This window comes from Aplidium turbinatum, chromosome 8, assembly GCF_918807975.1.
Source record: "Aplidium turbinatum chromosome 8, kaAplTurb1.1, whole genome shotgun sequence".
Classification (NCBI taxonomy): Eukaryota; Metazoa; Chordata; class Ascidiacea; order Aplousobranchia; family Polyclinidae; genus Aplidium; species Aplidium turbinatum.
In genome coordinates, this window is record NC_137479.1 from 17349778 (window position 1) to 17361816 (window position 12039).

Genomic DNA, 12039 nt, shown 5'->3' on the forward strand with positions numbered 1-12039 from the left:
ACTGCCCAAGGGTGGTAAAAGGCAGAGCCCCTCGACCCTTGGAGTGGCGAAGAAGGTTCAAACGAAGAAGAAGACTGAGGATTGTTACCATACGAGATATAAGTATCATTGACTGCAAGAAACAATGTTTCGATAAATCGACGTGGATCTAAACTAAACTAATGCCTGCAACACTCCGAAAGTCTTGGCTGCTTTTTACAATTGCCACTTTGAACAGACGTAAAACAACGTATCTCAGTCAAACCTTCGCTGAAGCTTTGAGATGGAACATGGCGTTGTCCGATGACGATTTCCCAGAAGCGTCCTTGGTGGCATTGATGAGGTCAGCAAGAGCGGAGGCTACGTCACGCACAGCATTGATCAGCACAACCTGGAAGAAGCGATGGGTTGAAGCTGGTGAAGCGTTTGCCCAAAGATTAAAATTCAACCTTTTTGCATCAATTGAAAGTCTGCAGACGTCCGATCGGTGCTGCAAGGAACATAAGATCGACACCCTTCGAAAGCACACGGTTGTAGCTCAGTGATATGCTTAAAAAGTGGACCGAGCAGTTGGCTTCATTGCTTCCCATCCACTCTATATAATTCTTCAGCAAACAGACATAAACCTGTACACGACAAAACATTGTTGCACCTGAGTGTCCGGGTCGTCGGATCCGAGACTGGTAGCTCCACGCTTCACGACATCGGCAAGCTTGTCTATGGTGGAAGAAGCAGATTGGGCTGCAGTGGCAAGCTTCTCATGGCCACTTGCGGCGCCATTCACCAGTTGCTTGGTGTCCTCAACCAAAGCCTTGGCAGTCGAGAGTATTTTTTCTCTAAAACAAAAAATCGATAGATAATTTACTGGTCACGAAACAAATCCAATGCCTATGACGTCGTTCAAGTAACTTGTAGAGCGATACGTCAAAACGTAACCAGCGTAAAACGTGTTAAATAAAAAGTCGCGTAAAACCATAAGCAATCACCAACCTGTGATCTGCAAACGTCTCGCCATCCGACTCGGTGTTTAAAGCACCAGAAGAGACAAACATGAGAGTTGTGTCGAGATCTCCAATGATTCCTTGGACATGGGTGTGCGCAGTGATGCATGCTTGCGTGCCCCTTCCACCTTGCTGCAAAGATGACATCACGTACGACACCTGTGGAAAAATGGCGTCGGTTGAAAAGGAAAAGTTACGTCAAATTCTTAACGCATAGGTTGAGTCTAACGCGAGCTGAACTTTACCAACACGTTTCAATCGAGCATATAATATGAGACACACAAAGAGCGTAGAAACAATTCTTTAAGATAGGTTGGTAGAGATGACATTTGATTGTTTGATTCTGTATCTCACCTTCTCTTTAATATTCCTTCCTGCTTCATTTAACTCTTTCTTCGCATGAATGTCTCTTGGATCTCCTTGGACTTGTCCAGAGGCGTTCATCAGCTCTTTACACGCTCCTCCTAAATCTTGGATGCTCTTCTGAATGTGAGCACTTACCTGCACAAAATTAAAAGAATAAAAGTAACATAAAACTTTGTCCATTGTTCAAATACACAATCACAAAGGTAGCAATACCACAACCACATAAAGTTTACTTGAATATCTACGACCCTCTTACACACGGGATGAAAGGAGGTTAAAGGTTTATAGCAACCACCAAATTTCTTAACAAAAGACTTAAGCAAAGCATGATTGCCACAGACCTCGTTGGAGTCAGCAAGAGCCATCGCATATGCGCCATCGGTGGTGAGCGCTCCATATTCCTGGGCGACCTTCTTGGCGAGTCCGCCCAAGTCCTCCGGTCTGTTGTTCATCGCCATACCCATCTCACTGCTGGCCACCACAATGGCGCGGCACCTTTCCACGATGTTGGTCTGGTAGTTGGCGAACGTGTCGTTCTCGTCAGGATGAACGTTCTTGTTAAGTGTCTGAAATGTTGTTCGATATTAAAAAAGCATCAAACGCGTCATTTTTTCAAAATAAATGAATTTATTGCTCTTCGCAAACAGCAAAACTTTCCAGCTTTAGTTATCTCGACATCCGGGTTACCTCTGTTGCCAAAGCAACTGAATCAACGAGACCGCTCATCAGCGCCTCCGGTGCCTCCTGCACAGATTTGAGGAGGTCCTCGATCGCTTCCTTGGTCGCATCGGCCGCCTCGTCGATGGCTTCGTGGGTGTTTTCCGCCTGTTTTTGTGTTCACAGCAGAACTTTGTTAGTTTATGCAAAATCAACGTCTACGACAATCAACATGTTTAAAAGGGAAACTTCAAGAATCTGTTATCACGTGGTCACGTTTTACTACAATTTACGTCACTGGACTCAAAACTACCTCAGACTTTTTACATCCACTAACACTGCAAGCGTTAAATTTCTAGATTAATTAGAATCTCAAACAAACCGTATTATAATAAAACTTTAATTGCAACTGCCAAAAGTTTTGTCAAAAAGCAATAAAAATACATTTACTGGAAAATCAAAGATTTGAACCAACACAAATTTTAAAAACAATGTGAAATTTACTGAGAAATCACATCATGATATAAAGAATGAATTAAAATTTTGAAAAACTATGCAGTCACCATTAGTGGTTCTACAATTACATAAACGGCGACTGATTGTTGTAAACATGGCAGTTAGACACTTAGATTCATCAATCAAGTTAACTTCACTCCATTCCATGAATTTTTCTTCATGAAACTGCAGCAGCAGCAGCGATTCTAGCAACAACTGAAATTTCACCGAAATTAAACAAATTCGTATTAAATTTTCAAGGTCGTTGTTAAAGCATCGTTATTTCAGAATACCGGTGAGCAATCACAAAAGGCCAGTCATACAATTTACTTGGATTTTATCATGCAAGGTGAAAAGTGCTGCAGGTTCAGCAATAGCATTGGTTGAAAAAAAATAGGTTTAATCTACATGGTCAACAACAGCTAAGAACTACAGTACAATGCGTGCTTAGCATAATTTGCTCGTTTTCACGTTAAGCGTGATAATTCAAAATGACAAATCTAACAAAATCACGATGAAAATCACAAATGATGACCATGAGTCATGAACCAGAATCACAGATGATGATCATGCAAGAAAAATCACGCTCACATTTCGTCAAAGAATTCTCTACTTATTGTATGTCACACTGGTCGTAATCTTCAAATTCGATTTTCACGTTGTTATTATGTATTTATGAGCATGTTGCGCAAAGGATTAGGAAAATGTAAGAAAGTTCCGATGTTTGCAATTTTATCCTTGATCATTTAACAAAGAACTTGAGATTTCTGAAAAAGTGGGAAGAACTCACGATGCATAGAAAGTGGTTGAAACCAATTAAAAAAAAAATTAGAAACAATTCATTTTCTGGAAAAAATGATTAGTAACTGGATTTTACTTACTCCAACAAAAGTCGTGACAAATCTTGGTTATATTTTTGTTGATCAAACGTAAAAACAAACCAGTTTCATTGTTTCAGAACACTGATCACCAATCAAAATAGAAAGAAAAATTTGAACAAAAACGACATGAAATAGAAACATGTACCCAACCTTTCTACCTCCTGACCCATGAACGGCAGGCTAAAAGAAAATGCTTTCAATTTAGAGTTGGCATTAGGTAAAATTTGTTAATTTGTACTTTAAAAGCTGTGTACCCAGCTAGTAAATCACTCATTTTTTTCTCACAAAATTGAACGGAATAACAAATCTAGGCGTAAAATATATGCAAAAAGGACTTATTAGATGGCTGGATACACAGAGTGATAAAACTTGTATGCTCTTCAAGCCTTCAATATGAAACATTCCAAAGAAATGGTTGAGTTGCTACTTGGGTGAGCTTCTTACATACAAGTCGTACGTTAAGAGCACGCAAACATTTCTACAAAATTGTTAAGTTAGTATTACGGTTCTTACAAAGTTTAGTATGAGTCATACTTCCAGTGCTAGGTTCAGAGCAATAAATCAACGTCTAATGCCAAACTACAGAAGTCTACCGCATGCAAATTATTGGAAAAGACAAGAAATTAAACACAAGAGTCACCAGACGAGTCGAGTATGTCAACAGGTACATATCAACTCGCTGAGGCGTGATGTTAAAAGCAATGTAAATTACATTCAGAAGTTTTTAGTAGAAGTTGTTTTTTGGGAAAAAATGGCCAAAAAATAACAATGTTGATCTTGGAAGCTTGAAAAAGTTATTTCTTGTTGTTAGAATTACAATCAAATTTCACCAATTTTGGATCAATTTACGAGAAGTTGGTACAAAATTGTGAAACAATCTACACAGCCCGGTTAGGGTAAGCAGCGGTCGCATACACACCAGTACGCGGTGGTTTGGTTCGTGGCGAACAAACTCGCCGCTCGCGTTATTGTGCATGTGCAACTGAGGGTCCTGTTGTGCAAAATCAATAAGAGATTAAAACAATGGCTCCTCCTGAAGATAACATCTTCCTCAACGAAGAAGACATTGGGAATTTATAACACAAATGGAGCAGAAAGCGTTCTTTATAAGTTACAGGGAATATTTCTTAACGCCGATAACTGTTATTGTTGGAAATGGTTAAACCATGCTTCAGCAACTGGACGTAAAGCAGCTCCGATTTTTTTTTTGAAACTATTGTACTTTGGTCACCTGTTATTACAAGTAACTTCGTCTTACAGAAATAGCATATTGTTCAATCTATTCAACTTTCGAAAACCTATTTAGAAACCAATGAAAGTTGACTTTTATGTTTGTTGAATGTCGTTGCTATTTAATGCATGTATTGCTCATAAAAAGCATGAAAAAACTACAGCATCCATTTAAAACTTAAGGCTGTTCAAGTGTTCAACACACACGATATATATTTGCATAAGCAGTTAAGCATACATTCAAATGTCCACACGACAACACTCAGTTGCGTAGTATAACCAGACGCCAATATGTCAAGACGTTAATCATGTCGTCAACCATTAGTTTGGTTATCAACCGCCCTTCAACACCACCAGTGCCTGGTATGTGCTCAACTGGTCGTAGCAGCGTATCAGCTCAATGCGGTTAGCAGCGACAGGCCGGTCTGCCATTGTAATGCTCAGACATCGCGAGTCGACGCCTTCGACAAAGAGTGGAGCCGGGTTAGATAAGTTAAAGAACGAAAGTCAACGACAGTAGACACATTGTCGCGAGAAGATTTCGTGAAATCAACCCACTCCTCTGTCAAACACTTCTCGTCCAAAGTCTTGCAGAAGAATGCAACCGAAAGTTGGCATTATGACATCGTATGAACGTCGCTAGACGTTGACGTCAAAATGGCAATTTTTGCTAGGTGGGAAACTACGGCCATACTGGTCCCATTCGTCATAGTAAATGAACGACTGTGATATTACCAAAAGATTTAAATTTATAAACGGAGCGAAGCAATGAAATAAGAAATCACCTTCGGGTTGCCACCGCCCTCCTTGGCAGCGTACATGAGTTGCAAGGCGGATTCTGCCAAGGTCTTGCTGTAGTCTAAAATATCCATCTGCCTCTGGTGGTTGGCCGAGTTCGAGGCAGCACCGATCGTGGCGCTAGCAAGCGGCTCAAAGTAACTCGCCATTTGCGCAACCTGCGAGAAAAAGCGTTTGAGCTCTGGCACAATTGGATTTACCATTTCATCAAAAAAATTCTTTTCAGATTGACGACTAACGCAGCACAGACGTGGAACGAAGCTCATGAAGGGCAGTTTCCTTGATTGACAACAGCAAAAAGACCCTATTGTCGTTGCTTATTGTCATCTGGAGTTCAACGATGATGTACACAATTACAAAAGAATTGCAAAGAATTCCCGACAACGATGCATAAAGAGTGGACAGTGAAATGATCTTCAAATATGAAGGTAAACTGATATGAGACCCAACAGAGGCAGGGTTATGCAGTGGGAAAAAAACTATCGAAGGATGCCAATGGCCGCATGCGGGTTTGACTTGGCCGCATTCTTGCATAAGTCAAGCTCTTAATGCCGAATTCAACAGGCTATTGCAGAAATAAGAACAACTCTACCAGAAACTCAGGGGAAACAATGACAACCATTCTAAAATCTTTGAAGAAGGTAGCCCAGAAAAAGTGTAGACTCAATTACTGTCCGTCAAGTTAATGGTTTTCATATTCAACTCACCTGCCGTCCAAGATGGGCGGCGTCACCCTTTGCAGCATCAGCCAGCGGATCAATGCAGGTGCTGATTTGGTTAACCGTGTCCACTACCTGTCAGGTTAACGTTGTTTTAGTAAATAATCACTAGTTTGAAGACTTAAGTATGCTCAATTGCTCAAGCTAATACTACGTCAGAGGAAAAAGAGCAAGAAACACTTTAAATTTTTATTGACTGCAACTTTGTGTAAAAACTTTGTGATTACAACAAAAAAAGATTCTTGGGTATTACAAAAGGAGTTGCAAATATAATGAGAACGACACTCTATCCAAATTAGATAACGTACCAGCAGCGTTGATAACAACCAACACAGAAAAGAAAAATCGAAACTGGCCTGATAAAATTGTGCCAAGCAGTTGGATTTCCAGAGAATTAATCATTCTGCTTATCGTAAGAAAGTATAAAACTTAAGACAGTTTACCATCGCTTGGAATCCGTTGAGTGTGTTGTCTCCTCTCGGTGGCAAGGCTTGGTCCATAGCGGCGAGCGAGGCGTGGTTCAGCTGCTTGATCGAGTCGTTGATGACGTCAATCGCTTCGTCACATTCCCTCTGGCCTGGGGCGTTGTCCCTGTGTTTTGTATGAAAGATGTCGAAACAATGTAACCGCCATTTTTGTGTCACTGCTCTCGGTCAACTTTGAACTGGCACATCGCTACCATCTACGTTAAGACACGTCATGATCTTTGGCTAGAATCAACTTCCACAAAATACAACACTGAACCTGTGGCTATTTATTTACTTGCTTACAGCTTTAACCTTGTCCAATCAATCAGCAAACGATTTCTGGCGCTGGACAACTGTAGAGTTCTTGCATCACTCACCTGATGTTAGCAATGAGCTTCTTGATGGAGTCAGATACCACACGAGAGTGGCCAGCCATCACTTGCCAGGTGGGGGGATCCTTCGGGTTGTTGGCGAGCTTGCGGGCGGTTTTGATCAAGTCGCTCGAGCTCTCTAACATTTGCTGTCCGGACTCGATGATCGGTTGTTGAGCTTCGCGAGCCTGCATGATGACGTAGGCTGGTTAGTTGCTTTCGAAAAGATTCTTTGATACAAGACAACCAACATAACGTCTAGAGACGTTGAATCAATGTAAAAGCGAGATTTGTTGTCTGAGATGGAGCATTTGTAGCCGAAGGGCGTTCAGTTACCATTCGACAAATTAACACAAAGTTGCTTTACGCAAGTTCAACGTTATTAGACGCTTAATCAACGTGACTTTGAAAAAAAAACGCACATCGTCGCTGATCTTGGCCGGTACACTTGCAAACTCCGGGTTGGAAGCAAATGTGGTGAGATTCTCCACGGCGTCGGTGAGAGGTCTGGTGGCTTGTGCGCAATTTGCTCTGTTCTCCTCCGAGAAGTTGCCATCGAGGGCCTGGTGGATACAAGAGAAAGATTAGCCAGGTATGTTACGATCTCACTTATTCTTTTACAAAAAGAGAAAAAAGTTGGTTGTGAAAATTGTTACACGTTTATAGCAGTTTTTACAGATTTGATACCGTTGTAAATCTGATGAGTTAAAATTAAGCCAAAGTGTTGCGTTTTATGAACAGCGAGCTGGTGGCTTTCTCAGTGTCTGCAGACGTTGAAAAAGAACAGAATTGCTGGTCAATTTCCAAACCAACCAAAAGTGCCATCTTAGGCGTTTCACTTGGCTAAGTTTTCCATCGGTTTGCTCATCCGTGTTACACAGACCAAGAACAAATTATTAACGTTAACAAACGTTTAAGATACAATCATCAAACTATCTTCACCTTGATTGTCCGTACGAGGTTGGCGGTGGCGTGGGCGACCTCCTTGGCCGACTGCACAAAATGCTTCCTGGCCACCGCGTTGTTTGTCTTGTTGGAGGCCACCCGGCATACGTTGCACAGCGCGGAGGTGTGCTTGGCGACGATGGTGGCAGCAGAAAGCACCTTTGAAAGCGACCAAATTGAAATTAACATCAAACAGAATACCGGAGTTCGTTGGTTGTTACAAGCAAAAACATTTTAAAGAAATATTTCATTTTTACGTCATAAAACAGTCGAGATTGCAATGAAAGAAATTTTGAAGTAAATTGACGCAAAACATCAAAAATTGCAAAACGAATCCGTTACTTGTGTTTGGTTGCTGGAAGGGTCAATAAGGCTTTGACAAGCCATCTGTATGGCCTGGTTGGCGCGAGCGAATTGAGTCTGGTCCACTAAGCCTTGAGTGCCTGCTTCACTGTTCGGATCTGCTATGCCTACCAGGTAAGCAGCCTGAAAGTAAAAATTAATTATAACAAAAAAGATCCATCCAAGCATAGTCAGGTTAGAGGTACGTAAAAGCGTTAGAACAATATACTGCATGGTGTATTAGCACGGTAGTGGCTTTAAAGATTGTGAAAGGCTAAAATTTCATTTTCAGTGCAAATGAAGAATACTTCGATTAATCTGAAGTTAAACCTGAGCGGCGGCTTCAGTGAGTCCAATCAGCGACTTCTGCGTCGAGACAACCGCTTCACCAAAGCTCTCTAGCTCGCTCGCGCGGGCGTGTTGAGTGATGCCGCTCATCGATTCGCCGAGCAGCTTGGAGTTGTCCATGACGCTCTCCAGGCAATCGAAGTAGGAGAAATCGTTTACTGGCTCGTTTGGATTTTCCAGCATTTCTTTGACCGTCTGGAGAATATGTTGCATGAAAGGATAACAAGGCTAAAACAGTTATTAGTCCAATAAAGTTTTAAAATTGTATTATCTTCTTGCGTACTAGACCGCAGCAGCCACGCTATTCCATCCAGGCGCAGCAACCAGTGGACAGTGTTGCTATCAAGAAAAAAAACTGTACAATGAATAAAGTTTGCTACAGCACACGATATATGCAATCTGATGTGCATGGAGGAAAAATGAGTTACGTTGCTAGCAAATAAGTCCTTCTTACATTGATTTAATGTCTAATCAATGTACAATGGAGTGATTTGCTATTGCTGGCTGGGTAAAAGTATCAAGTTGAAAGCGAACAAACAGTTGCCTTGAGTTGGCGTAAGGCGTTGTCGCATTCCTTCTGTCCCGGAGCGGTTTGTGTGCAATGAGTGATCAGATTGTTGATGCTTTCTGTGACCGCCCTGTGGACGACAACACCGATTCATGATAGTGGTGAATGGCAGTCAACATCCCAGACGGCAATATCCGTCGTTTTTACATTGATTTAACGTCTGCAAACGTTCATTATAAAATGACGGATTTCCCTATCTGGGATATAATGCTAGTTAAAACAAAACAGTCTACATATGGTGACGATTTGTTGAACAATTACTCGCATGTTTTGTTTAATCAAGGTTATAACAAGACTACGTTACTAACACTACTACTTAAGACTGTCTTTGCATTAGCAGGATGTGTGAAAGCCGAAATTGTACGAGAAAAAGTTGGTAAAGTAAGATTTCACTATTCAAATGTCATGTTAACTTCTTATCTAAGCTGAGATCCCCACACTGTAATGTTTTAAGTGACAATCAATAATTTTCACTTTACCGAGCAGCTGCAGCCAGTTGGTTCTTGGCATTGGGCGCGCCAGGATCAGCCGAGAGAGCCTTGGCGGCCAGCAGAAGTTTACTGGAAGCCATCGATATGCTCTTCAAGTTGCCAACCACGTGGTTCTGGTCGTCACTGTCCTGTGGTACGAGATGATTGTATTTGTTGTGACGTCATTTGCTTATTCGTAACAAGGTTTTGACGCATCAATGATTCCATCGCATTTACAGACGACGTGCTCACAAAACTACAACGTTACAGCCACTTTTCAGCAAACGTCTTGCTCTTGCCACCTTCTGTTGCAATAAAATTTTAAAGCAAAAAGAATCGATTAAGAAAATATCTACTCACTATGTGAAATTAACTCAATATAGTCGCTCTTTTTCAACTATAGATAAAATATCTCACTCTTGACTGTCCGGCGACGTTGAGACCGGCGTCGAGCAGCTCCGTGAAGCGGTCGTTGTAGTTGTTGCTTGAAGCTGCCAGCTCGGTCGGCGTGCCACGACAGGCACCGACCAAGTCGTTGGCCGCTATGTTCAGTTCCTCAGCAGTCTTGTTCAACTGGGATTGCGCGGTTTGGAAGTTCGATGACGTGGCGGGAAACTGTGAACGATTAGTCAGCAATTCTTGAGCCGTGAGTCATGAGTGAGAAAGTTTGAAGAGAGTTTTGAAAAGTGAAAAAAAGTCAAGATATAGAGAAATGATGGAATAGAAAAGAGAAAATGAACCTGTTGTTGAAGTTTGGAGTTTTTCAAGCGAATGTGTTTCTTGTTTCGCTTCTTCAATTCATCATGATACTGGATAGGATGAAACGGTATCAAAGGTAAGCGTACGTGAAAAGTAAAAATGAAATATGACATCAAGAAAAAGGAAACTTTACAAGAACCTTCAAATCAACATAAATGATAAAAAAAAATTAAATAAATAAAGGTCCATGAATCTTCAAAACTTGCAAACATGATTTGTCGTTACAATTTCTATCTTCTAGTTGAATCATATTGTTAAAAGTGTCAAATACCTGGTTAGCAAGCAGTCGCTTGCTGCTATCAGCAATGTTCTTCAGGGCCTCATCAACATCCCTCTGACCGGGCAGACAGTTGATGCAGTTGTTCAAGGCATGCGACACGTCTTTAGCAACCTGCGAGAGAACATCAGCATGCTTTAATGATTTTTGCGATTTTTGCTCCGCACTGACATATAGAGCTTCACTATCGCTTGTTTGCATATGTTATTGGGAAGTGGGAAGGGCAGCAACATACATCAAATGAGGCGATTATATCATATTGTGCTATGCTTGCTACAGATGACACCTCCCTGGCTGAGTGAATATAGCATGTCTCAGAGTCGGTAAATGAGAGTTCGATACCCTGATAGATACACTAGGTACCTTATGGCACTAAATAATGTAAATATAGTTCTCGTTAATTTACACAGCAATAAGGAAATGGATTTGGGGTACAAACGCAAGCAACTGCACTGAAACTATCTGCTTGTAAGCAATGAGCATCACGTACGTTTGCGCTGTACACACGCTGTTGTTAGACCAGCGTTAGCTCAACGTTTATTGAAACACTTTACTATTATTGGTAGTAACTCAATATCTGGCCAGATTGATTGCGACATGTGTTTATGTGACAGTGCAATGAATGCCAATGCAAAAAATCGCATGTTCTCAGGCTAAACCTGCCACACGTACCTGAGCGAGTCGCTGCCTGTTCTGAGGGTTTTCCGGATCTTCAACAGCAAGTTTAGCTTCTTGCATGAGATTGACGGATTTCTCCATCACATCCCGACCGGTCTCCAACAAGTGAAGCTGCGAATCGAGATCGGGAAGATTGGCGGACACACCTCGAGCTGCTCCGACCAGCGTCCGAAGAGCATTGGCTGTGTCCCTGGCAGCCATGCCGGTGTAGTCTTCATTTCCCTTTGAAAGCAATCACACTTGACAAAACGTGGACGTTTCACAACGCTGAAACGATGTAAAATGGCAACATTTGCGAGCTGAAAAAACATGGAATTTAGACACTTAAGTCCGTACCTGAGCTGCGGCGGTTAAAAGTTGAGCCATGGAAGCTCCAACTGTTTTAGAACTTGATCCCAACTCTTGGGCGCACGACTTCATGGTCTGGCCGGGTAGTGGTTGGAGTCTGTCGTCCCTGGCGTCGCTGCAGTAATCCGACAACTGCCTGTCCAAAGCGTGGACGGTCTCCAAGGCCGCATCTATACCGCTCGGCCCACACACTTCGGCAGCCTGTGGTTCAGTTGATTTGTTGAAGTAGTGAAAGCGGGAAATACGTTTGATAACTGCACTCACAGCTCTTCAGTTAGCTTGGTTTTTAACGATTTGACGAATTTTTGTTGTTGGTCTGATGATAACTGTCTTATACAAC

The 12039-nt window shown here is 41.8% G+C and overlaps 1 protein-coding gene across 3 annotated transcripts in view; it reads right to left on the reverse strand.

Annotated features, from left to right (window-relative positions):
- Window positions 1–12039, reverse strand: part of LOC145775247 (talin-2-like) — a 37954-nt gene that overhangs the window by 6152 nt on the left and 19763 nt on the right. Inside the window, exons 24-44 of one of the 3 annotated variants that reach the window (XM_082586500.1) lie at window positions 11688–11900; window positions 11346–11573; window positions 10668–10787; window positions 10055–10252; window positions 9647–9786; window positions 9144–9237; window positions 8582–8794; window positions 8252–8395; window positions 7907–8068; window positions 7387–7527; window positions 6971–7152; window positions 6570–6717; window positions 6115–6201; window positions 5395–5565; window positions 3530–3559; window positions 2034–2171; window positions 1688–1912; window positions 1335–1481; window positions 970–1139; window positions 632–815; window positions 245–370 (exon numbers count right to left, since the gene is read on the reverse strand). In XM_082586500.1, coding sequence (XP_082442626.1) covers window positions 245–370; window positions 632–815; window positions 970–1139; window positions 1335–1481; window positions 1688–1912; window positions 2034–2171; window positions 3530–3559; window positions 5395–5565; window positions 6115–6201; window positions 6570–6717; window positions 6971–7152; window positions 7387–7527; window positions 7907–8068; window positions 8252–8395; window positions 8582–8794; window positions 9144–9237; window positions 9647–9786; window positions 10055–10252; window positions 10668–10787; window positions 11346–11573; window positions 11688–11900 — 3261 coding nt within the window. Of the gene's footprint in view, window positions 1–244; window positions 371–631; window positions 816–969; window positions 1140–1334; window positions 1482–1687; window positions 1913–2033; window positions 2172–3529; window positions 3560–4298; window positions 4371–5394; window positions 5566–6114; window positions 6202–6569; window positions 6718–6970; window positions 7153–7386; window positions 7528–7906; window positions 8069–8251; window positions 8396–8581; window positions 8795–9143; window positions 9238–9646; window positions 9787–10054; window positions 10253–10667; window positions 10788–11345; window positions 11574–11687; window positions 11901–12039 lie in introns of all 3 variants that reach the window. The other 2 variants (XM_082586499.1, XM_082586501.1) reach the window with 2 other exon arrangements.